At 42.5% G+C, this 26,668-nt stretch overlaps 1 protein-coding gene across 2 annotated transcripts in view; it reads left to right on the top strand.

Annotated features, from left to right (window-relative positions):
• uggt2 (UDP-glucose glycoprotein glucosyltransferase 2) overlaps positions 1-26,668 on the top strand; it is a 381,083-nt gene that overhangs the window by 119,802 nt on the left and 234,613 nt on the right. For both annotated transcript variants that reach the window (XM_072577884.1, XM_072577883.1), the window contains exon 11: positions 4,871-4,931. In XM_072577884.1, the coding sequence (XP_072433985.1) occupies positions 4,871-4,931 (61 nt within the window). The remainder of the gene's footprint in view (positions 1-4,870; positions 4,932-26,668) is intronic.

Below are 26,668 nucleotides of genomic sequence, written 5' to 3'. Positions count from 1 at the left end.
GTTTGTGATGCAAAGTAACACGAACAGCACAGGTTCAATTCCCATATTAGCTGAGGTTACCATGCAGTCTGTCCTCCTACCTGACCTGGAGATTAAACCACAAGTCTTCTGTTTCTGTGGTCCTCTGCAACCATGGCAACTTTATCTTTCCCTGATTTCCATTGATTCTCTTTTTTTCTAGGGTTCCAGGATGCCACATTCTGTCAAATGCCAGTCAAGGCCAAGTCAGTCTCACCTGACCTCTCAAATTAAGATCTATTGACCACATTCAGATCAAGGCTCAAATGAGGTCAGGAGCTGAGTGGTTCTGGCAGAACCAAAATGGAGCATCAGAAGCTGGTTTTTGCTGCATGATCGCACTGTTGATGACGCCTTCTATCAAGGGGTGGCAACAGGGGTGGATGACAAGTTGTGGATGCACAGTTTGAACAGTTGTTAGGTCTGTTCAAAGTCGTTTAGCACAGTGATAGTATTACACAATGCAATGGAGAGTATTCTCAGTCTGAAGGTGGGACTTGATCTCCACAAGGGCCATGTAGCAGCCATTCTTGTAGATACAGACATGGACAATGTAACTGTGGCAGGAAGATTGGTGAGGATGAGATCAAGTATGTTTTTCCGTCTTGTTGGTTCCCTCAACACCTGTTATTGACACAATCTAGCAGGAATGTCCTTCAGGACTTGACCAGCTCAATCAATAGTGGTGCTGTTGAATCACTTTTGGTGGTAGGCATTGAAGTCCCTCATCCAGAGTACATTCCGTGCTCTTGCCACCCTCAGTCCTTCCTCTAGGTGTTGTTCAACATGGAAGAGTACTGATTCATCTGCCAAAGGTTGAAGTTATGAGGTAAACAGGAGAAGTTTAGACCTGATACCATGCCACTTCATGGGGTCTAAAGTCAACATTGAGGAGTCCTCGGGCAACTCTGTCCTGAATGTACAGCACTTTGCCTGTGACAGTATGCCATCCCTACAGGTGGGGCAGGACATACTTAGAGGTGATGTGTAATGAGGCAGACTTCATTAGGGAGCTTAAAGTGAAGAAACCCTTTAGGGAGCAGTGACCATAATATGATAAATTCACTCGACAGTTTGAAAAGGAGAGGCTTGCATCAGAAGCAACAATGTCACAGTTGCGCAGATGTAACTACAAGGACATGAGGGTGGAGCTGGCCAGAGTTGATTGTAAGGGAACCCAGCAGGAAAGATGGTTAAGCAGCAAAGGCAGGAATTTCAAAGCTTAATTCGGGAGGTACTACAGAATTCATCGCAAAGAAGAAGAAATATACCAAGGTGAGGATGAGGCAACCATGGCTGACAACGGAAGTCAGTGATGGCCTAAAAGCAAAAGAGAAAGCATACAATTTGGTGAAGATTAGTGGGAAGCCAGAGGATTTGGAACTCTTCAAATACCAGCAGAGGACAACTAAAAAAGCAGTAAGAGGGAAGAAACTGAAATATGAGGGTAAGCTAGAAGGTAATATAAAAGAGCTTTTCTAGATACACAAACCTTAAGAGAGAGAAGCAAAAGTGGACATTGGACCACTAGAAGAAGAGGCTGGAGAAATAGTATTGGGGAACAAAGAAATGGCAGAGGAACTGGACAGGTTGAAGACACAGTTGAAGACATCAATACTATACCAGAAATCCAAGACAGTTGGATGCAGAGTTGAGTGTAGTGGTCATTACTAAGTAGTAGGTGCCAGGAAAGCTGGAAGTCCTGAAGGTGGATAAACACTTGGACCGGATGAATTGCATCCAAGGTTCTGAGGGCAATAGCTGAAGAGGCATTGATAGTGATCTGTCAGGAATCACTGAAACCTGAGAAGTACCAGTGGACTGGAAAATGGCTAATATAACACTCCTATTTAAAAAGAGGGCAAGAGAGGAGATATGAAATTATAGACTCATCAGCCTGATCTTGAACGCTGGTAAGATTTTAGAGTTCATTATTATGGATAAGATTACAGAATACATGGAAGTGCATGGGAAAATAGGGCTTCTTCAAGGAGAGTTGTTATTCCTAACAATTCTGTTAGAATTCTTTGAAGAAGCATTGATGTAATGAGCAAATTAGACAAAGAAGAGCCAGTGACATCCATTTGAATCTATTTGGATTTCCAGAAGGCCTTTGACAAACTGCTGCTGAGGAGGCTGCTAAATAAGTTAAGAGACCGTAGTGTTAGGGGCAGGTACTGGCATGAATAAAGGATTTGCTGACTGGTAGACAATAGACAATGGAGATAAAGGGACTTTTTCAGGATGGCAGCCAGTTATGAGTAGAGTTTTGCAAAGGTCCATGTTGGGTCCACAACTATTCACATTATGCATTAACAATCTAGACGAAGGAACTGATTGCATTGTTGTTAAGTTTGTAGATGATACAAAGTTCGATGCAGGGACAAGTAGTGATGAGGAAGTGGGGAAGCTGCAGAGGAATTGGACAGACTAGCAGAGTGGGCAAAGAAGTAGCAGATGGAATAAATGTGGAAAGTGAAATGTCATGTATTTTGATAGGAAGAAGAGAGACATAGACTATTGTACAAACAGGGAAAGGCTTTGGAAATTTGAATCAGAAAGGGACGTAGAAGTCCAAATTCAGGATTCTCTTAACATGCAGGTTTAATTAGCAGTAGGGAAGGCAAATACAATGTTACCATTCATTTCAAGATGCTTAGAATACAAGAGCAGAGGTTTACTGCTGAGGCTGTATAAAGCTCTTGTCAGAAAATATTTGGAATATCGTGAGCAGTTTTAATCCCCTTATTTAAGGAAGGATGTGCTGGCCTCCAAAGGAGATTTACAGGAATGATCCTGGGGATGGAGGGCTTGTCATATAAGGAGTGCATGAAAACTGTGGGTCTGTACTTCATGGCATTTAGAAGGATAGCGGGGATCTTATTTAAACTCATAGAATACTGAGAGATCTGCATAGAGCGGATGTGAAGAGGATGGTTCAACAAATGGGAGAGGCTAACATTCAAAGGCACAATCTCAGAATGAAGGAATGACTCTTTAAAACTGATATAAGAAGGAATTTCTTTAGCCAGAGGGTGGTGAATCTGTGTAACCTATTACTGAAGAAGGCTGAAGAGGCCATGTCATTGATTGAATTTATGACAGAGAGGGGTAGGTTCTTGATTATTAAGGGGACTGAGGGTTACAGGAAGAAGGCAGGAGAATAGAACTCAGAAATATATCTGCCATAATTGTATGGCAAAGCAAGCTCAATGGGCTGAATGGACAAAGTGCGGACTGCAGATGCTGGAGCTCAGAGTCGAGAGTATAGTGCTGGAAAGTACAGCAGGGCAGACAACATCCAAGGAACAGGAGAATCAATGTTTCAGGCATAAGTCCTTCATCAGGAATCCTGATGTGCTTTTCCAGCACTACAGTCTTGATGGGCTGAATGACCTAATTCTTCTCCTATATCTTATGATGGTGTTTTATTGGGACATGTATAAGCTATGATTCTATGTGTGTGATTGCAGCTATGTAAGGCTGTTGCTGGACTAGTCTGATAGACTATGCTTTCAATTTTGGCACCTGTGCCAGATATTCGTAAAGAGGACTTTGCAGGGTTGGCAGGGCTGTCTTTGCTGTGTTATTTCCAATGCCTAAGTCAATATCAGATGGCCCACTATTTCATTCTCCTTTCATGTGGTTGATGTAACTGAATGGCCTGCTTGGCCATTTCTGACGGCTGTTAAAAGTCAGCCAGCTTGCTGTCACATGCAGATCAGACAACAATCATCAGTTTCACAGTTATCATTAGATTTGTAATTCCAGATTTCTTTTATTGAATACAAACTCCACCATGTCCTATGATAGGATTTGAGCCCAGTTGCTCAGAACATTTCCTGGGTCTCTGAATTATTTAGCTAGCAACAATACCACTAGGTCATTGCCTTCCTTCCTTTATAGTAACAGCTCAGCGGCAAAATGCAGATTTACCCAGAATAACTCACATTATCTTCTAAGGAAATGTCAAACAGGCTGAGCTTGTATTCACTAGAGTTTAAACGAGTAAGAGGTAACTTGTTTGAAACATATAGGAGCCTGTGAGATCCTGGAGTAGATGTTTCTTCTTGCGGGAGAATCCAGAATGAGGTGGTCCTTGTTTCAAAATCAAGAGTCACCCATCTAAGACAGTAAAAATGAGGATTTTGTTCTCTTAGTCATGCATCTTTGGAGCTCCCTTCCTGAAAAGGCAGTGGAAATAGAGTTCTTGAACATTGGCAGAGATGGATGGATCTTGACAAGAAAGGATATTGAGGATATGTAGGGTTGTGGGATAATCACCTCAGTTTACTGAAAGGCGGAGAAAGCATATAGGGCCAAGTGACCACTTTCTGCTTCTAATGATATATTTATGTGTTTGTGTGTTAGCTTTTGTGGTGCAATGGGTATAAAGTTGTACATGTATATTCCTGTCCACGCAAACAAAAGTCTTAAATCCTACTGTGTGCACTCAGTTTGTTATTGCTAATGACAAACTTTGTTCATTAAATTCAGACATATAATTTACAATTGCATCTCATATAAGTGTCAAGGCAAAATTGAAGAACTAATGGAGGATGCATTTGCAGTATGGACCACCCCAGAACACTCACTACATCCAATTATTGCACATTGTCTTCATAACCAGGTGCTGACTTTCCATCAAGTCACATTTACAAGATCTGTTATTTGGCACTGTATTATACTCGAGCTTGCTTAACATGGTTCGAACGATGACCAAAAGAGAGACACAGACAGAACTTACTCGGGTCCCAGCATTCATGTTTATCTAAGACAAATCTCAGAGCGGAGAAAAGATGATGTCATATAATTTGTGTTACTAAAATATTTTATTTGAATTCTACCATAGATCACTGACAAGAATAGCAGTAAACCAGGGAATACGAGATGAAATTGAGGCAAATCAAAAGGTAGGCTTGTTCTGTCAGAGAAACTGTATGTCTTCAGGGATAGCGACCACAGTTCAAACATGGTCACATTTGATTTCAAGCTGACTAGAAAAAAAGAAAGATGTATTCACCATTGAAAACTGTGGATGTAATCGGGGTGGCACAGTGGCTCAGTGGTTAGCACTGCTGCCTCACAGCGCCAGGGAGCTGGGTTAGATTCCCACCTCGAGCGACTGTCTGTGAGAAGTTTGCACATTCTCCTAGTGTCTTCGTGGGTTTCCTCCAGGTTTCCTCTGACAATCCAAAGATGTGCAGACCAGGTGAATTGGTTATGTTAAATTGCCCAGAGTGGTAGGTGCATTAGTCAGGGGTAAATATAGGGTAGGTAAATGGGTTTGGGTGGGTTACTCTTCGGTAGGTCATTGTAAACTTGTTGGGTTGAAGGGCCTGATTCCATTCTGTAAAAAATCTAATCATCTAATAAACTAAATACTACCTGAATCCTTTTGAAAACTTTGAATTTATTTTTTGGTGCAAGTTACAGAGAACAGTCACACATATTTAAAGAATTACAACTCCAGCATCTGGCTATAGTTTGAGATCCAAATTTTGTCTCTTTGCAAAACCCACTTCATAGATTTGCCCAAGGGTTACCAATTTCAACAATTCTATTGACCTTGTTAACATTATTATTTCCACATAAGTTAGGAAGTCAAAGTTGAAAATGATTGCAGTATTTTTCTGAATTGCTAGAATTTTGGGGCAATTTAAGGAAATTAAAATTATTGCATGGCATATTTAAAAATGTCCAGGAATATACAAACACATAAATAGGCCATTTGGCCCCTCAAACCTGACCATGGCTAATCTTCAACTTCAACACTTTGTTTTGCCTGTACCTTGGGAAGCACTGAGAAACGGAGTGACCTTGGTGTGCATATATACTGGTCCCTTAAGCTGTCAGCACAGGTGAATAAAATGGTTTAAGAACGCATGGTATCCTTATTTTTGTTAGCTAAGGCATGGAATTTAAGTGCAGGGAGAGTATGCTGGAACTGCATAAAATATTGATCAGACCATAGCGACAGACTTGTGTACAGTTCTGGAATTCACAATATAGGAGGGATATAATAGCAGTGGAGATGGTGCAGAGATTTATCAGGATTTTAGCGAGCTTTGAGAAGATTTGTAACTCAGGTTGAGGTTTTGGATGTAGTTTGCTTGCTGAGCTGCAAGGTTCATTTCCAGACGTTTCGTTACCCTACTAGGTAACATCTTCAGTGGGCCTCAGACGAAGCAATGCTGAAAATTCCTGCTTTCTATTTATATGTTTGGGTTCCTTTGGGTTGGTGATGTCATTTCCTGTGGTGATGTTATCTCCTTCATGAAGTCCCTTCCTGTTCCTTTTCTCAAGGGGTGGTAGATGGGGTCTAACTCGATGTGTTTGCTGATAGAGTTCCGGTTGGAATGCCATGCTTCTAGGAATTCTCGTGTGTGTCTTTGTTTGGCTTGTCCTAGGATGGATGTGTTGTCCCAGTCGAAGTGGTGTCCTTCCTCATCTGTATGTGAGGATACTAGTGAGAGAGGGGCATGTCTTTTTGTGGCTAGTTGGTGTCATGTATCCTGTGGCTAGTTTTCTGCCTGTTTGTCATCGCTAAATGAAACAAGTTAGAGGAAACCTTCAAGACCATCAATAATACCCTTACTGGCATAAAATTCACTAAAGAGGAAGAAAACAACAACAAACTGCCATTCCTAGATGTCACAGTAGAGCAAACAGCCAATGGGGAACTTCGAACCAGCATCTACAGAAATATTTGGACATAAAGACCAAATTTTGAACTACAGAAGTATTTATCCCACAACACCCACAAACGAAGCTGCATCAGAACATTATTTCAACGAGCCAACACACACTGCAGCACAGAGCAGAGGAAAATCACCTATATCGTGTGTTCAAAAAGAATGGGTACCCATTGAACACAGTCTGCCGATTTCTCAGCCACAAACCCAAACAAGCAGACAAAACACATCCAGAAACCCTAGCCACTTTGCCCTACATCAAAGACATCTCAGAAATTACTCAGAGACTACTCAGACCTCTTGGCATCATGGAAGCCCACAAACCCACTAACACACTAAAACAGCAGTTAATGAACTCGAAAGACCCAGTACAGACAACAAGCAAAACTAATGTTATTTAAAAAATACCGTGCAAGGACTGTAACAATCACTACATTGGACAAATAGGCAGAAAACTAGCCACAAGGATACGTGACACCAAATAGCCACAAAAAGAAATGACCCTCTCTCACTAGTATCCTCGCATACGGATGAGGAAGGATACCATTTTGACTGGGACAACACATCCATCCTAGGACAAGCCAAACAAAGACACGCACGAGAATTCCTAGAAGCATGGCATTCCAACCGGAACTCTATCAACAAACACATCTACCACCCCCTGAGAAAAGGAACAGGAAGTGACTTCACTGCAGGAAATGACATCACCAACCCAAAGGAACCCAAACATATAAATAGAAAGCAGGAATTTTTAGCATTGCTTCGCCTGAGGCCCACTGAAGATGTTACCTAGTAGGGTATTGAATCATCTGGAAATGAACCTTGCAGCTCAGTGAGCAAACCTACATCCATTTACCAGGATGTTGCCTGAGTTTCAATTGTGAAGAAAGATAAGAGTAGCTAGGGTTATTTTCCTTAGAGGTGAGAGGGGACATTGAGATTTTTAAAAATATGAGGGGTATAAATAGGGTGGACAGGAAGAAACGTTTCACCTTGATGTAGGCATCAATGACCAGGGGCATAGATTTAAGGAAAAGGGCAGAAGTTTTAGAGTACATACAAGGAAAAATATTTTTAATCCAGAGGAATTTGGGAATCTGCAACCCACTGCCTGCAGTGGTGTTAGAGGCAGAAATCTTCATAATATTTAAGTCAGTATGTGGAGTGGTTGAAAAAAAGGTCGTGTTAAGTCAAATCAGTTTCATAGGAAAGATGGGCAGGACTAGGTTTATGAACGCAGCTGGACGGGCGGTCAGAAGTGTCTTTGTTTTAATGCAGAGTATGAAAGGTAAAGCAGATGAATTTATAGTCTGGATTAGTACATGGAATTACAATATTGTAGCCATTGCGGAAACCTGGTTGAGAGGAGGGCAGGACAGGCAGCTCAACATTCCAGGGTGTAGTGTTTCATGGGTGATGATAGTGATGTAAAAGGCACAGATAAGTTGCATCACTAATTAAGGAGAATTTCACAGCTGTACTAAGAGAAGACATTTTGGAGAGTTCATCCAGTGAGGCCATAATTTTGAAACTCAGGAATAAGCAAGGTGCAATCACTGTAATAGGGTGTACTATAGGCCTCCTAATAACCAACAGGAGATAGAGGAACAGATATATGCCTATGTGGAGTTTGCACATTCTCCCCCCTATCTGCATGAGTTTCCTCCGGGTGCTCCAGTTTCCTCCCACAATCCAAAAATGTGCAGATTAGGTGAATTGGCCATGCTAAATTGCCCACAGCGTTCAGGGACGTGTTGGTTAAATGCATTAGTCAGGGGCAATGCAGAGTAATAGGGAATGGGTCTGGGTGGATTATTGTTCAGAGGGTCGGTGTGTACTTGTTTGGCCTAATGGCCTGTTTTCACACTGTAGGGATTGTTTGATCTATTCTGTGATTCTCTGATAAGAAGATCATGGAATAATGTTAAAAACAATAAGGTTGTTGGAGTAGGTAATTTTAACTTTCCCCAGTTTTGACGTTATCTCCCTTAGTGCCAGGATCTTTGATGCCAACGGGGAAGGCTAATTACAACACTATTAGGCAGGAACTGGAAAAATTAGATTGGATTCGGCTGTTTGGAAGTAAATCCACATCTGACACGTGGGAATATTCCAAAAGGCAATTAATCAAAGTTCAGGACTGGCACGTTCCTGTAGGGATGAAAGATAACGATGGCAAGATTTGGGAACCAAGACATATTGAAAGTTTAGTTAAAAAGAAAAATGAAGCATATGTCATGTTTAGGAAATTGTAATCAAACAAAACCCTTGAAGAATATAAAGGAAACTGAGAAAACTTAAATGAGAAATTAGGATAGCTAGAAGGTACCATGAAATGTCATTGGTAAATAGGATTAAGGAGAATCCCAAGTCAGTTTACATATTTATTAGGAGCAAGAAGGTATTGAGGGAAAGGTTAGGTCCACTCAAGGAGAACTTATTCGTGGAGTCAGAAGTGTGAGGCCTTTAAGGAATACTTTGTATCAGTATTCAGCAAGGAGAGAGACATGGATGGTGGTAGGTTTAGGGAGGAATTTGTTGTTGTCTAAGGCATGTAAATATTAAAAGTAAGCAGGTGTTGGCTGTCTTGGAAAGAATTAAGATAGACAAGTCACCAGGGCTGATCGGATCTCTCCCAGAACACTGAAGGAGGCAAGGGAGGAAATTTCAGGGAATCTTTATATCTTCTTTAGCTACAGGCAGGATCCCAGAAGACTGGTGAATAGCCAGTGTTGTTTAATTTTTGGAGAAGGACAACAGTTATAATCCAAGAAATTACCAGTGAGCCTTCTATTAGTTGTAGGGAAATTATTGGAGAAGATTCCCAAGGACAGGATTTACTCATGTTTAGAGAAGAACCAACTTATTAGGAGATAGTCAGCGTGACTTTATCAGGGAAGGTCTTGTCTCACAAACTAAAGTTTTTTGGGAAAGTGATGAAGATAGGGTGGAAGATATTGTGGATATGGACTTTACTAAAGCTTTTGGCACTGTCCCTTCTGATAGGCTGGTCCAGAATATTAACTCATATGGTATCCATGGTGAGATTGCAATTTGGTTACAAAATTGGCTTTGTCGTAGAAGACAGAGGGTAGTTGCGGATGGTTGTTTTCTACTGGAAGTCTATGACCAATGGTGTTCCACAAGGATCAGTGCTGAGATCTCATTTGTTACACATAAATAAATGACTTGTTTGAAAAAGTAGGTGGATAGTGAGGAGGACTATCAAAGGATATAGATCAGATAGAGTTTAATATGGATAACTATAAGATGATACATCTTGGGAGGTCACATGAAAGAGGAAAGCATATTGTGAATGGCAGGGCCCTTAGGAACAATGACATACAGAGGGATCGTTGGATACATAGAACATAGAAAAATACAGCGCAGTACAGGCCCTTTGGCCCTCGATGTTGCGCCAATCCAAGCCCACCTAACCTACACTAGCCCACTATCCTCCATATGCCTTTTAAATGCCCATAAAGAGGGAGAGTCCACCACTGCTACTGACAGGGCATTCCATGAACTCACAACTCGCTGAGTAAAGAATCTACCCCTAAGATCTGTCCTATACCTACCCCCCTTAATTTAAAGCTATGCCCCCTCGTAATAGCTGACTCCATACGTGGAAAAAGGTTCTCATGGTCAACCCTATCTAAACCCCAAATCATCTTGTATACCTCTATCAAGTTATCCCTAAACCTTCTTTTCTCCAATGAAAACAGCCCCAGGTGCCTCAGCCTTTCCTCATACGATCTTCCTACCATACCAGGCAACATCCTGGTAAACCTCCTCTGCACCCGTTCCAGTGCCTCCACATCCTTCTTATAGTATGGCGACCAAAACTGCACACAATACTCCAGATGCGGCCGCACCAGAGTCGTATACAACTGCAACATGACCTCAGGACTTCGGAACTCAATTCCTTTACCAATAAAAGCCAGTACGCCATATGCCTTCTTTACCGCACTATTTACCTGGGTGGCAACTTTCAGAGATCTGTGTACATGGACACCAAGATCCCTCTGCTCATCCGCACTATCAAGTATCCGACCATTAGCCCAGTACCCCATCTTTTTGTTACTCATACCAAAGGGAATCACCTCACTCTTACCCACATTGAACTCTATTTGCCACCTTTCTGCCCAGCTCTGCAGCTTATCTATATCCCGCTGTAACCTGACACATCCTTCCTCACTGTCAACAACTCCGCCGACTTTCGTATCATCCGCAAACTTGCTCACCCAACCTTCTAGCCCCTCCTCCAGGTCATTTATAAAAATGACAAACCGCAGTGGTCCCAAAACAGATCCTTGCGGAACACCGCCAGTAACTGCACTCCAAGATGAACCTTTACCATCAACTACTACCCTCTGTCTTCTTCCAGCCAGCCAATTCCTAATCCAAACCTCCAACTCCTCCTCAATGCCATACGTCCGTATTTCTTGCAGAAGCCTACCATGGGGGACCTTATCAAACGCCTTACTAAAATCCAGATACACCACATCTACCGCTTTACCCTCGTCCACCTCCTTAGTCACCTTCTCAAAGAATTCAATCAGGTTTGTGAGGCACGATCTGCCTTTCACAAAACCATGCTGACTATCCTTGATCACATTATTCCGATCCAGATGTTCATAAGTCCTATCCCCTACAATTCTCTCTAAGACTTTGCCCACAACAGAAGTGAGGCTCACCGGCCTATAGTTACGAGGGTTATCCCTACTCCCCTTCTTGAACAAGGGAACCACATTTGCTATCCTCCAGTCTTCTGGCACTATTCCTGTAGACAACGAGGACATAAAAATCAAGGCCAATGGCTCTGCAATCTCCTCCCTTGCTTCCCAGAGAATCCTAGGATAAATGCCATCAGGCCTAGGGTACTTATCTATTTTCACCCTTTCCAGTATTTCCAACACGTCTTCCCTACATACCTCAAAGCCATCCATTCTAATTAATTGTGACTCAGTATTCACATCGGCAACAATGTCCTGTTCCTGAGTGAATACTGACGAAAAGTATTCATTCAGTGTCTCCCCAGTCTGTTCAGCCTCCACACGCAACTTCCCACTACTATCCTTGACTGGACCGATACCAACCCTAGTCATTCTTTTATTCCTAACATACCTATAGAAAGCCTTTAGGTTTTCCCTAATCCTACCAACTAAGGACTTTTCATGTGCCCTCCTTGTTGCTCTTAGCTCTCTCTTCAGATCCTTCCTGGCTACCTTATAACTCTCAATCACCCCAATTGAACCTTCACGCCTCATCTTTACATAGGCCGCCCTCTTCCCTTTAACAAGAGATTCCAATTCCTTATTAAACCACGGCTCCCTCACACGACCCTTTCCTCCCTGCCTGACAGGTACATAATTATCAAGGACACTCAATAGTTGCTCCTTGAACATGCTCCACATATCAATTGCGCCCTTGCTTTGCAGCCTACTTTTCTAAGCCATGCACCCCAAGTCGTGCCTCACTGCATCATAATTTCCCTGCCCCCAGCTATAACTCTTGCCCTGCAGAGTACACTTATCCCTCTCCATCACTAAAGTAAAAGTCACCGAATTGTGGTCACTGTCCCCAAAGTGCTCACCTACCTCTAATTCTAACACCTGGCCTGGTTCGTTACCTAGAACCAAATCGAGTATGGCCTCACCTCTTGTTGGCCTGTCTACATATTGTGTCAGGAAACCCTCCTGCACACATTGGACAAACACTGACCCATCTAACGAACTCGAGCTATAGCTTTCCCAGTCAATATCTGGATAGTTAAAAGTCCCGAATAACAACCACCCTATTACTTTCACTCTTCTCCTGAATCATCCTCTCAATCCTTTCTTCTATGTCTCTAGGACTATTAGGAGGCCTGTAGAAAACTCCTAACAGGGTGACCTCACCTTTCCTATTCCTAACCTCAGCCCAAACTACCTTAGATGGCGAGTCTTCATCCATCGTCCCTTCCACCGCTGTAATACTATCTTTGACAAGCAATGCCACACCTCCCCCTCTTTTACCCCCACCTCTGACCCTACTAAAATATTTAAACCCTGGAACCTGCAACAGCCAATCCTGTCCCTGTTCTACCCATGTCTCCATAATAGCCACAACATCAAAATCCCAGGTACCAACCCACGCTGCAAGTTCACCTACCTTATTTCGTATACTTCTTGCATTGAAGTATACACACTTCAAGCCACTTTCCTGTTTACAGGCACCCTCCTTTGAGATTGATTCCATGTTCCTCACCTCCCTTCACTCCAGGCCCTGCATCCTCAAGCTGCAGTCTAGGTTCCCATGCCCCTGCAGAGTTAGTTTAAACCCCCCCTTCCCCCCCCCCCCCCCCCCAAGAGCACTAGCAAAACTTCCCCCCCAAGGATACTGGTGCCACTCAGGTTCAGGTGTAGACCATCCTGTTTATAGAGTTCCCACCTTCCCCAGAAAGAACCCCAGTTATCCAGATACCGGAATCCTTCCCTCCTGCACCATCCCTGTTTCCACGCATTTAACTGTTCTCTCTCCCTATTCCTCGACTCTCTATTACGTGGCACGGGTAACTAACCAGAGACAACAACTGTTTGTTCTAACTCTGAGCTTCCAACCTAGCTTCCTGAAAGCCTGTCTAACATCCTCAGCCCTCCTCCTACCTATGTCGTTGGTACCAATGTGGACCACGATTTTGGGCTGCTCCCCTTCCCCCTTAAGGACCCGGAAAACACGATCAGAGACATCACGTACCCTTGCACCTGGGATGCAACATACCAAACGTGAGTCTCTCTCACCCCCACAAAACCGCCTATCTGTGCCCCGAACTATCGAGTCTCCAATAACTATTGCTTTGCTCTTCTCCACCCTTCCCTTCTGACCAACGGGGACAGGCTCCGTGCCAGAGGCCTGAACCCCATTGCTTACCCCTGGTAAGTCGTCCCCCCCACAAGTATCCAAAACGGTATACTTGTTCTTGAGGGGAACGGCCGCAGGGGGTCCCTGCACTGGCTGCTTCCTCCCAGTCCCCCTCACTGTCACCCATCTGTCTGCAATCTTTGGAGTTACTACTTCCCTAAAGCTCCGATCTATGACCCCCTCTGTCTCCCGACTGATCCTAAGTTCATCCAACTCCAGCTCCAGTTCCCTAACATGGTCTTGGAGGAGCTGGAGATCGGTGCACTTCCTGCAAGTGTAATTACCTGGGACGACCATGGTATCCCTTACCTCAAACATGTTGCAAGAGGAACATTGCACTGCCTTCACTGCCATCGCTCTAAAAGTAACCTTTCAAAAAAAAAACAAACTAGGTCTAAAGAATAGAACAAGCAAAATGCAGCACTTACCTACTTCCCACAACGGGTCTTATTATTAGGTGAGAGGAGGAGGGCGGGTGGGAGACACTACCCCTGCAGTGCCTTGGGTTCCTCTCCTGCGCGCTTTTATAGGGGAAAAAACCTACCTAGGTAAGCTTGCGCTACACCAGCTTCCGGCTCCCGGCTTCCCTTCTGGTCATCGTCACCTCCCCTTGCTGCTCCCGCTCTTTTTGTGAAGAGAAAAAAAAACACTGCTGCCCGCTACCGGTAAGTAATTTTAAAACAAACTGTCTTACCTTAGCTGTAGCCTTCTGGGTTTGTTTAAACTCAGCTGCTGCTCGCACTCAAAATGACCGTTGGCGTCGAAGGGTGAGCATCTATACTCACTGCTTTTCTTCCCGGCTGCCCCTCTGGTCGTCACCTCCATAGATCCCTGAAAGTGGCAACAAAAGTGGCATACTTGCTTTAATCAGTCAGAGCACTGGGTATAAAGTTTGGCAAGTCATGTTGCATCTGTAGAAGATTTTAGTTAGGCCACATTTTGGACTATTGTGTGTAGTTCTGGTCACCACACTGCAGAAAGGATGTGGAGACTTTGGAGAAGGTGCTAAAGCAGTTTAACAGGATGTTGCTTGAATTGGAGTATATTAGCTATAAGGAGACATGGAACAAACTTGGATTGTTTTCATTTGAGAATGGAAGGATGAGGAGTGACCTGATAGAAGTATATAAAACTGAGAGGCACGGATAGGTTTGATAGTTGGAATCTTTTTCTAAGGATGAACTACTAAGGAGCATTGGTTTAAGGTGAGAGGAGAAAATTTAAAGGACATGTGCATGTTAAGTCTTTTACGTCAAGGGTGGAATGTTCCTGGAATGTGCTGACAGGGAGGTGGGAGAAGCCGGCAGCATAACATACTTAACAGGCAATTGAACAGATACATGGACAGGTAGGAAATGGAAAGATATGGACAATACGCAAAGAATTCTGATGAAGGGCTTACACCCAAAGCATTGATTCTCCTGCTACTGGGATGCTGCCTGACAAGCTGTGCTTTTCCAGCACCACACTCTTGACTCTGATCTCCAGCATCTGCAGTCCTCACTATGTCCTATTTAAGAAATATTTAGATATGCACTTGCGATAGCTATGGGTCAAGTACTGAAAAATGGGATCAGAATAGTTTGTTTAACTTCCCAAGACTCAATCTGCCTTCCAGGTTCTTTCAATTTTTTGCTAAAGACACAAGATAAGTACCCTGTACTGTATGCATTAATTGTTCAATTTCACAGTCACTTGTTAGAGGCAAAAGCTTTAGCAAATATTAGGAGAGAATAAGTTGATAAGATGTAGTGTCGTCCCTGCTACATCCTACCGAAGCAAAACACTCGGAGACCTTCTTCATCTTTATTCCGAGCCCTGGAGGGAGAAAGAATGATCGCCCATGTGCGAGTTCATGGACCTCTCTGGAAGAGCAGTTTCTCAGTGAATTATATAGTCATTTTACATGGAAGAGTATCCAGATAAGGCAACATACATATTTATTGGGTGACCTTTACAATCAGCGAGTGTCAATAGCAAAGATTAAGCCATCTGGTGTTACGCAATGAATGTACACAACCTTAACTACCTTCACATAATGAATACCTTTCACCTTGTTGAACTGACCATACATACCGAATGCATCCAATATTGTTAAATGACTCAACATAATGAACGCTTTTTCATCTTGTTAATCCAGTACCCTTGCCTCCAGCACCCCATTGTTAACTGCAAGTCTTTATCTGATCTGATTCATGCTCAGCTGAACCTCTTGTTTCATAAAACTCAGAACGTAACGCTTTCTCTGCTTGATTATACCTTCTCCACATTCTCAGTAGGAGAGGTAGGCCATTTACTGTGATATCTTAATGTACCTTCACAAATATAAATATATTTCACAAAATAAAATATATTTGTTGAAACAAAACTGGTCATAAAGCAAGTTCAGATGCATTCATATAAATTAGCAGAGCTTGAAAAGCACTTCAACGAACAAAAATGTATATTTGTTTCTGTGGTATACAAAAAAAGTCCGTGTGTGCCTGATAGTTCTAACAGTTTTCAACAGAAACCCAAAGCTCGTTTAAGCTGAAAGTGTTTTTGTACACAGTAGTTCTGTCTTGGTACTCTATTTAAATATCTAGTCTCATTAACTCAGACAGCACTTTCTTGAACCTAATGAATTGTAATGCAGTTCTGTCACAGAGTGATGTTATGCTGTAGAATGTTTCCTGCATTATGAGCCCCCTGTGGCATCGAAGCTTCAAAGGGTTGATTTATGGGTGGGTCTTCTTAGCTGTACTTCCAAGAGAAATACACAAACACATTTCAGTAGTTTATCCCCAAGCAGATGTCTTTGCCCTGTCTTCTGAACCATGTGGAGAAATCCAATTTGCAATGTTACCACTTATCGTAGTGGAGCTGACATTATAGGTTTTTCTGTTGCTTATTTGGGAATAAGTATCTTAGTTAGCTCACTGAGCTGGAGGATTTGTTACAGATGATTCGTCACCATACTAGGTAACATCATCAGTGAGAGTCTCTGATGAAGCACTGGTAGTATGTCCTGCCTCTCTACTTGTAGGTCTTGGTTTCTTCAGGTGAGTGATGTCATTTCTGGTCCTTTTTTTCAAGGGAAGGTAGATAGATTTAGATCCTATGTGTTTGTTGATGGAATTCTGGTTAGAATTCCATGCCTCTAAGAATTCTTGTGCGTGCCTTTCTTTTGTCTATCCTAGGCTGTGTGTGTTGTCCCAGTCAAAGTGAGGTCCTTCTTTGTCTGTATGTAGAGAAACTAGTGATAGTGGGTAGTGTCTTTTGGTGGTCAGTTGGTGTTCATGTATCCTGGTGGCAAGTTTCCTGCTAGTTTGTCCGATATAGTGTTTTTTACAGTTCTTGCATGGTATCTTGTAAATGATGTTAGATTTGCTGGTGGTATCTTTAGGTTCATTAGTTACTGTTTAAGTGTGTTGGTAGGTTTGTGGGCTACCACAATGCCAAGGGGTCTGAGTAGTCTGGAAGCCATTTCTGCATATGTCTTTGATGCAAGGTAATGTGGCTAGAGATTTTGGTGAAACATCTGAAAACAAATCTTCCAGCACAGCATGCTAACTAACACTCTTATCATCAACCTGAGCTACAAATTTTCTCAAAAATCGCTGTTTATGGGAGTGTTTAATCATAAAAATGGTCCCAGTTTGGAATCATTTGAAGTAGTCAATTGAAAAAGCATTTTGTAGCTGTTCCCTGTGTTTTTTCTCCCTCTGACCATTTCACCTTGTGAATTATAAGACAAAGAACAATGCAGCACAGGAGCAGGCCCTTGGCCCTTTAAGCCTGTGCCACCATATTTTCCTCGTCCATGCTAAAACTGTTTTCACATACAGGATCCATATCGCTTTCTCCCCTTCCTATTCATCTATTCATCCAGGTGTTTCTTGAATGCTGCTAGTGTGTCTGCTTCTGCCACCTCCTCCAACTCACCACCCCTTGTATGAAAAACTTGCCTCGCACATCTCTTTTAAACTTCTCCCTCACATCTTGAACCTATGTCCCCTAGTAATTGACCCCTTCAGTGTGGGAAAAAGCCTCATACTTCCCACTCTATCCATGGCATTCACAATCTTATAAACTTCTACGAGGTCGCCCGTCAACCTCCTGCATTCCAGTGAAAACAAGCCCAGTCTATCCAATCTTTCTCATATCTAAAATCCCCAATATCAGGCAACATCCTGGTAAACCTTTTCTGTACCCTCTCCAGTGCAGCCACATCCTTCTGGTAGTGTGGTGACCAGAACTGTACGCAATATTCAAGAGTGGCCTAACTAAAGTTCTATAAAGCTGCACTATAATTTGCCTATCCTTATACTCAGTGCTGCTTTGAATGATGAGTTAGGTGATTGTTTTTGACCAGCATGGAATCAATAACCAAAGGGCCCTTTTCTGTGCTGTTTATTCTTTGATTTAGTATCTAGAAATCTATTGACCTGTGTGCTGAACATTGTTAATATAGAGAGGATAGGGTTAAGTCAATGAAATAATAATCCATAGGCTCATCTTAATGTGTTTGAGGGCATGAGTTCACATCACCCCACCTGATGTAATTTCAATTCATAGAATCATAGAACTCCTACTGTGTGGAAACAGGCCATTCAGACCATCAAGCTCTCACTGCTCCTCCGAACAGTATTCCACCCAGACCCACTCTTTGCACCTATCCCTGTAACCCTGCATTTCCCATGGTTAATCCACTTAGCCTGCACATTCGGGCGGCACGGTGGCAAGTGGTTAGCACTGCTGCCTCACAGCGCCTGAGATCCGGGTTCAATTCCCTGTGTGGAGTTTGCACGTTCTCCCCGTGTCTGCGTGGGTTTCCTCCGGGTGCTCCGGTTTCCTCCCACAGTCTAAAGATGTGCAGGTCAAGGTGAATTGGCCATGCTAAATTGCCTGTAGTGTTAGGTAAGGGGTAAATGTAGGGGTATGGGTGGGTTGCGCTTTGGCGGGTCGGTGTGGATATGTTGGGCCGAAGGGCTTGTTTCCACACTATAATGTAATGTTAATGTAATGTAATCTAATAAAATCCCTGGATTCTATGGACAATTTAGCTTGGCCAATTCACCTAACCTGCACATCTTTGTACTGTGGGTGGAAACCCACGCAGACACCAGGAGAACGTGCAATCTCCACACAGACAGTCACCCAAGGCTGGGATTGCACCCAGGTTCCACAGCAGTGCTAACCATTGAACCACCGTTTTGCCCCACACACCTGAAATACAAAGGTGGTCTCAGTGTTGGTGACCATGTCAGTTGTCATTGATTGTCCTAACACCCATCTGGTCTACAATAGTTGGTTAGCAAAGAAAATCTGCCATCCTTACCCAGTCTGGCCTACAAGTGACTCCAGGTCACCCCAATATGGTTGACTCTTAACTACCCTCCAAAATGATCCATCAGGCTACTCAGTTCAAGGACAGTTATGATGGGCAACATAAGCTGGCCACCAGAGATGCTCCCATTTTATGAAAGAATCAATAAATGTTGGAGTTTCCACAGCCATTTGGGGTAGTGAATTCCAAACATTTACCACCCTTTGAGATGAGGAGGGATTTCTTCACTCAGTCTTAAATGGCCTGTCCCTTATTCTGAGATTGCAATCCTTTCTAGACCCAGCCACAGGAAATATCCTTCCTGCATCTACCCAGGCAAGCCTCTTTAAGGATTTTGTATGCTTCAGTGGGATCTCAGTCTTCTGAACTCCAGCAAGTACAAACCTCAGCTCCCCAATCATTTCGCATAGGGCAATCTTGTTATTTCACAAATCCATTTTAGTGAACCTTCATTGATTCCCTCTATGGTAAGTATCTCCTTCCTTAGATGAGGAGATCAAAATTGTACATGAACTTACAAACTAGGAGCATGTGCAAGCCAATCTGCCCCTTGAGCTGACTCCACCATTTAATAAGATCATGGCTCATGTAATTGTAATCTCAAATCCACATTTCTACTTACCCGTAGAGTGATACAGCATGGCAACAGATCCTTTGGTCCAACTCATCTGTGCTGACCAAATTTCCCAAACTAGCCCCACTTGCTGGTGTTTGACCCATTTCCCTCTAAACCTTTCTTATTCATGTCCCTATCCAAATTGTTGCAACTGTACCTGCATCTGCAATTTCCTCTGGCAGTTCATTCCACATCAGAACCACACTCTGAAAATGTTGCTCCTCATGTCCCTTTTAAATCTCTCTTCTCATTTCAAAATTATGCCCCCTAGTTTTGAACTTCCCAACCTTAGGGAAAAGACCTTTGCCAATCACCTTATCAATGCCCTTATGATTTTATAAACCTCTTTAAGGTCACCCGTCAAACTCCTATACTCCAACCTGTACTTATACCTCAAATCCTCTAGTCCCGGTAACATCCTTTAAAATCTTTTCCGCACCCTTTCCAATTTAATAATATCCTTCCTATGGCAGGGTGACCGGAACTCCAAAAGTAGCTTCACCAACCGATTGTACAACTGCAACATGACATCCTAACTCCTATGCTGAGTGGTCTGAGCAATGAAGGCAGGCCAAGCACCCTCTTTACCACTGTCTACTGTGATGTAACTTTCAATGAAATAAGCACCTGAACCCTAAGTTTCTCTGTTCTACAACACCCCCCAGGGTCCTACAATTAATCGTGTAAGTACTGTTCTTCTTTGTCTTAGTAAAATGCAACACTTCATGTTTAAATAAACTCCATCTGCCATTCCTTGGCCCAGTGGCCAAATTGATCAAGATCACTTTGTAATCTTAGATAACCTTCCTCACTTTACTATCTCACCAGGTTTGGTGTCATCCACAAATTTACTTGCCGTGCTTCCTGTATTCTCATCCAGATCACTTAAATAAATGACAGATATTGGACTCCTATTAACCTTTTACACCCTTCCTTAACACACATCCATCTACCTCTATCTTTAAATAATTAAAATAATTTACTTCCACCTTTTTCAGAAACAGAGTTCCAAAGACTCATGCCCGTCTGAGAGAAAAAAAACATATGTTTTAAATGGTGACCTCTTATTTTAAAACAACGGCCACTTGTTCTAAATTCTACTCCTTGTGAGACTGCAACTTCTCAAAAGAGGAAAGTCCCCTTAATCCCATTCCTCTTTCTACATGCTGCCTGACCTGCTAACTATTTCTAGCATTTTTACATTTTTCTTCAGTACTTAGCTACAATAGGTTCCTTTATTTGTTCATCACATCTGTACATTGTTGGCTTGGCCAGCACTTAATGTCCGCCTCTCATTCCTGTTGAAATGTGTGGCTTTCATCTGCTATTTCAGAGCGCAGTGAGGAGTCAACCATGTGGGTCTGGGGTCATATATAGGTCACATAGAGGCATGGCACTCATCCACAGATTCAATCAATAAGCACATCGATCTGGACCCAACATACCGACCACTGCAACGGACAGCTAGAACTGATAACCGGAAGCGGCAGATTCAAACCACTACAAATGCCAGAGGAAAGATCACAGAAGCGCTTTATAGGAAGCTCCCAAGCACTAAAGATGTCACTTAGACAGGGGACAAAACGTTTGCAACACAAATTCCCAACTCGGTGAACAGAACCACAACATAGGCCAGACTGTTTAAGGACCGCAAATTTCCTTCCCGAAAAGAAACCAGATAGTTTTCTGGCCTGTGAATTAAGGCTTTCATTGAAGCTAAGGACTTTAAGAAGCAAAAACATTGTGAAGAAAAAATATCTTGATCAGTGAAGCATTTTGGCAAATCACTGCCTATGAATTTTGTGCAAACTTCTGTTAACCTAAATCATTTTGAATTTCTCAATTTAAATACACCTTTTTCACTTATTTTCAATACAATTACACAATTACACTTATTCAAAAGCTGATGTACGTATTTATTTTTAGTGGGTAATGGAATTTGACAGCCTGTATTTCAGTCTGTTGCTCTGTCAATATTTTAGGCTGAAAGCACAGCTGAAATATTCCAACAGAGTAGGCAAAATTTGAGACTGATTTACAGAAATAAAATCAGAGTCAGAGTCCTCCAGCACAGAGACAGGCCCTTTGGCCCAAACTGGTCCTGCCCACCAAGCTTAACCCCTTTTCCCTGCACTTGTCCCATATCCTTCTAAACCTTACCTATCCATGTGTTTGTCCAAATGCCTTTTAAATGTTATTAATGTACCCGCTTCAACCACTTCTGTTGGTATATGCATACCACCCTCCGTGTAAAAAAAAAGCTGCCCCTCAGGTTCCTATTTATTCTTTCCCCTCCCTCCTTAAACTGATGCCCTCTAGTCCTTAATTCCCTAAGTATTCACCCTATCCAAACTGTCATGATTCTGTACACTAAGACTCCCCCTCAGTCTCCTACTTTCTAAAGAAAAACGTAATAGCTTGTACAACGTCTCCCTATAACTCAGACTCTTGAGTCCTGGTAAATTTCTTCTGTACTCTTTCCAGTTTAATAACATCCTTCCTGTAGCAAGGTGAACAAAACTGAACACCATACTCCAAGTGAAGCCAACTGCAATATAACTTCCCAACTTCTATATTCACTGCCCTGACTGATGCAGGCCATTGTACCAAAAGCCTTCTTCACAGCCCTGCCTACTTGCGACTCCACTTTCAGAGAACCGTGGCTGAACTCCAAGGTCCCTCTATTCCATTACACTCCTTAAGGCCCTACCATTCACCATGAAACTCCTGCCTTGATTTGGCTTAAAAAAAAGAGGTCCGCGAGAGTAGTAATTTCTGGATTACTCCCGGTGCTACAAGCTAGTGAGGGCAGGAATAGGAGGAAAGAGCAGATGAATGCATGGTTGAGGAGCTGGTATATGGGAGAAGGATTCACAATTTTGGACCATTGGAACCTCTTTTGGGGAAGAAGTGACCTGTACAAGAAGGACGGATTGCACCTAAATTGGAAGGCGACTAACATACTGGCAGGGAGATTTGCTGGAGCTGCTTGGGAGGATTTAAACTAGTAAGGTGGGGGTGTGGGACGCAGGGAGATAGTGAGGAAAGAGATCAATCTGAGACTGGTACAGTTGAGAACAGAAGTGAGTCAAACAGTCAGGGCAGGGAGGGACAATGTAGGACTAATAAATTACACTGCAAGGGGCCTAACAGGGAAGGCAGATGAACCCAGGGCATGGTTAGGAACATGGGACTGGGATATCATAGCAATTACAGAAACATGGCTCAGGGATGGGCAGGACTGGCAGCTTAATGTTCCAGGGTACAAATGCTACAGGAAGGATAGAAAGGGAGGCAAGAGAGGAGGGGGAGTGACAACTTTGATAAGGGATAGCATTACAGATGTACTGAGGGAGGACATGCCCGGAAATACATCCAGGGAAGTTATTTGGGTGGAACTGAGAAATAAGAAAGACTAGATTAGATTAGATTAGATTACTTACAGTGTGGAAACAAGCCCTTCTGCCCAACCAGTCCACACGGACCGTCCGAAGAGCAGCCCCCACCTTTACCCCTTCACCTAACACCACAGGCAATTTAGATAGGGAATGATCACCTTATCAGGATTATGTTATAGATCCCCTAACAGTCAGAGGAAAATTGAGAAATAAATTTGTAAGGAGATCTCAGCTATCTGTAAGAATAATAGGGTGGTTATGGTAGGGGATTTTAACTTTCCAAACATAGATTAGGACTGCCATAGTGTTAAGGTTTAGATGGAGAGGAATTTGTTAAGTGTGTACAATTTTCTGATTCAGTATGTGGATGTACCCACTAGAGAAGGTGCAAAACTTGACCTACTCTTGGGAAATAAGGCAGGGTAGGTGACTAAGGTGTCAGTGGGGGGAGCACTTTGGGGCCGAAATGAGATAACAAGAATCCAGAGAAAGTGTATTCCTGTTAGGGAGAAAGGAAAGACTGGTAGGTATAGGGAATGCTGAATGACTAAAGAAATTGAGGGTTTGTTTTAGAAAAAGAAGGAGGCGTATGTAAGGTATAGACAGGATAGATCGAGTGAATCCGAGTAGAGTATAAAGGAAGTTGGAGGATACTTAAGAGGGAAACCAGGAGGGCAAAAAGGGGACATGAGATAGCTTTGGCAAATAGAATTAAGGAGAATCCAAAGAAGTGGTAAATGAAGTTTAAGTCAGATAAATGCGAGGTGCTGCATTTAGGGAAAGCAAATCTTAGCAGAACTTATACACTTGATGGTAAGGTCCTCTGAAGTGTTGCTGAACAAAGAGACCTTGGAGTGCAGGTTCATAGCTCCTTGAAAGTGGCATCACATGTAGATAGGTTAGTGAAGAAAGCGTTTGGTATGCTTTCTTTTATTGGTCAGAGTATTGAGTACAGGCATTGGAAGGTCATGTTGTGGCTGTACAGGACATTGGTGAGGCCACTTGGAATATTGCGTGCAACTCTGGTCTCCTTCCTATCAGAAAGATGTTGTGAAACTTGAAAAGGTTCAGAAAAGACTTACAAGGATATTGCCAAGGTTGGAGAATTTGAGCTATAGGGAGAGGCTGACCAGGCTGGGGCTGTTTTCCCTGAAGCGTCGGAGGCTGAGGGGTGACCTTGTAGAGGTTTACAAAATTATGAGAGGCATGGATAGGATAAATAGACAAAGTCTTTTCCCTGGTCGGGGAGTTCAGAACTAGAGGGCATAGGTTTAGGGTGAGAGGGGAAAGATATAAAAGAGACCTAAAGGGCAATTTTTTCACACAGAGGGTGGTATTTGTATGGAATGAGCTGCCAGAGGGAATGGAGGAGGCTGGTACAATTTCAACATTTAAAAGGCATTTGGATGGGTATGTGAATAGGAAGGGTTTGGAAGGACATGGGCTGGGTGCTGGCAAGTGGGACTAGATTGATTAGATTAGATTACTTACAGTGTGGAAACAGGCCCTTCGGCCCAACAAGTCCACACCGCGCCCGCTGAAGCGTAACCCACCCATACCCCTACATCTACATCTACCCCTGACCTAACACGACGGGCAATTTAGCATGGCCAATTCACCTGACCTGCACATCTTTGGACTGTGGGAGGAAACCGGAGCACCCGGAGGAAACCCACGCAGACACGGGGAGAACGTGCAAACTCCACACAGTCAGTCGCCTGAGGCGGGAATTGTGTTGAGGTATCTGGTCAGCGTGGGCAGGTTGGACCAAAGGGTCTGTTTCCAAAGGGTCTATGACTCTATGACTTTCCAAAATACAAGACCAGAGGTGGGGAACCTTTTCATGTTGGAAGGCCGCATTATGTTAGTTGTAATCTAACAAGGCCGCATCCAAAAATCTTCAATTATATACTCTTCAAAATTCACATTATTTTGTAAAAATCTAACTACTATGTACTAACTAACTAAAAATAAAAGAAAAAGAATGTTAATTCTAAAGTTAACTAACCTTTTAATGACTTTGTTGTGACTGCTTTTTGTAGGAAAATATTTGAATATTTGGTTGCAGCATGGAGGTCTGCAGTTTTAGCTGATCCTCTAGATGGGCATCCATCATTTGTGACCTTAAGGGAATCTTGATTTTGGTTAAGTAGGAGAATGTAGATTCACAGCAATAAGTGGTTGAAAAGCAAGAAAGCATTTTTCTTGCATGTTGCCGAAGGCATGGGTGTTCTGTTGCATTTTTCCATATTTCAATCGGATCTTTCTTCGCATCAAATAAGGACTTTAAAATGTCATCTTCTGAGAGCTCAATCAATTCCATCTGTAGTTCTTTAGGAGCCTTGGAGGTATCAACTAGGGGAGGTTGAAATGCTAATCTGAGTGTGATGTCATGATTCTCAAAGTCAGAGAACCTTTCATTGTATTCTCCAATTAATAAGTCTGTAACAGCTGCGTATTCTTCAAATGATTCGCAAGAATCCTCCTGTTCATCAATGACCTTTACTACTGGGGAAAATGTTCATCCGAAATTTCCTTTTGAAAAAGGAGAGTAAAGCTTGGATTTTTGCCAAATATCGTATATAGACTTAGTTTTACCTTGCAAAGAAATATTCAAGTCATTTTGCCTTGACATGATATCACACAGAAATGCAGCATTTCTATAGAAATCTTCTTTCACTAATTCGCATTGCTGACTCTGTTCTTCATAAAATGTAATTATCTGTTCTCGCAAAGATAAAATTTGTGCTAACACCTGTCCCTGCGATAACCAACGCACTTTAGAATTATACGGCAAATCCACACTGAATACCTCATCATCCAACTTTAGCATGTTACGAAACTGACGATACTGTGTTGCATTTGCATGAATATAGTTAACAATACTTATAACTTGTTGCAAAGTGTCACTTAAGTTAGCACAGAGATTTTGCTGATGAGAGATACAATGAAAAGAAATAAGAGCATATTGATCTGATAATACTTTTTTTATCTGTGCAATCAACCATTCATGTTTTCCTGTCATGGAAGGTGCACCGCCTGTACATACACTCACTAAATTAACCAAATTCAATTTAAATTCACAACATTTACCTTGAAAGTTTGTGAAGATGTCTATTCCTTATGTCCTACCTGTAAGAGTGCCCAAAGCCAGTAACTCTTCATAGCAAATAAAATCTTCTGTTATGGCCCAAATGAAGTATAAAACCTGCGCTGAATCAGTAGTATCAGTTGATTCATCCAAAGCAATTGAATAATATGTATTTTCCTTTTGGAATATTTGTTGGAGTTGTTCTGTTACGTCACGGGCTAATTCATGCTGCCGATCAGTTATGGTTCTTCTTGAAAGAGGCAGTTGTTTGTACTTTGGAACATTATCAGGGTCTAAGCACCCTACAACTTTGACAATACATTCTTCTACGATTTCCACATCGCTGAAAGGCTTCCCCCTTTTCCCGAGTAGATAAGCTACTTTATATGTTGCTTCAGTGGCATTTTTCCCAGGTCTTAATAGTGCTTGAAATAACTCTTTGCTTTTGCTTTTCATCTTTTAATTTCTGCAATGCAACCTTCCGCACCTCTCCCTCTAATTTGAAATATTTGTGGTCCTTATGAGTGGCATAATGCTGATAAGCATTATATTTTTTCAATGTTGATATTGCAGTATCACAAAGCAAGCAAATCATCCTATCTTTAGCAGACAAAATAA

Source organism: Chiloscyllium punctatum, chromosome 9 (genome assembly GCF_047496795.1).
Source record: "Chiloscyllium punctatum isolate Juve2018m chromosome 9, sChiPun1.3, whole genome shotgun sequence".
In the NCBI taxonomy this organism is placed as follows: Eukaryota; Metazoa; Chordata; class Chondrichthyes; order Orectolobiformes; family Hemiscylliidae; genus Chiloscyllium; species Chiloscyllium punctatum.
This window is presented reverse-complemented; position numbering and strand designations above follow the sequence as displayed.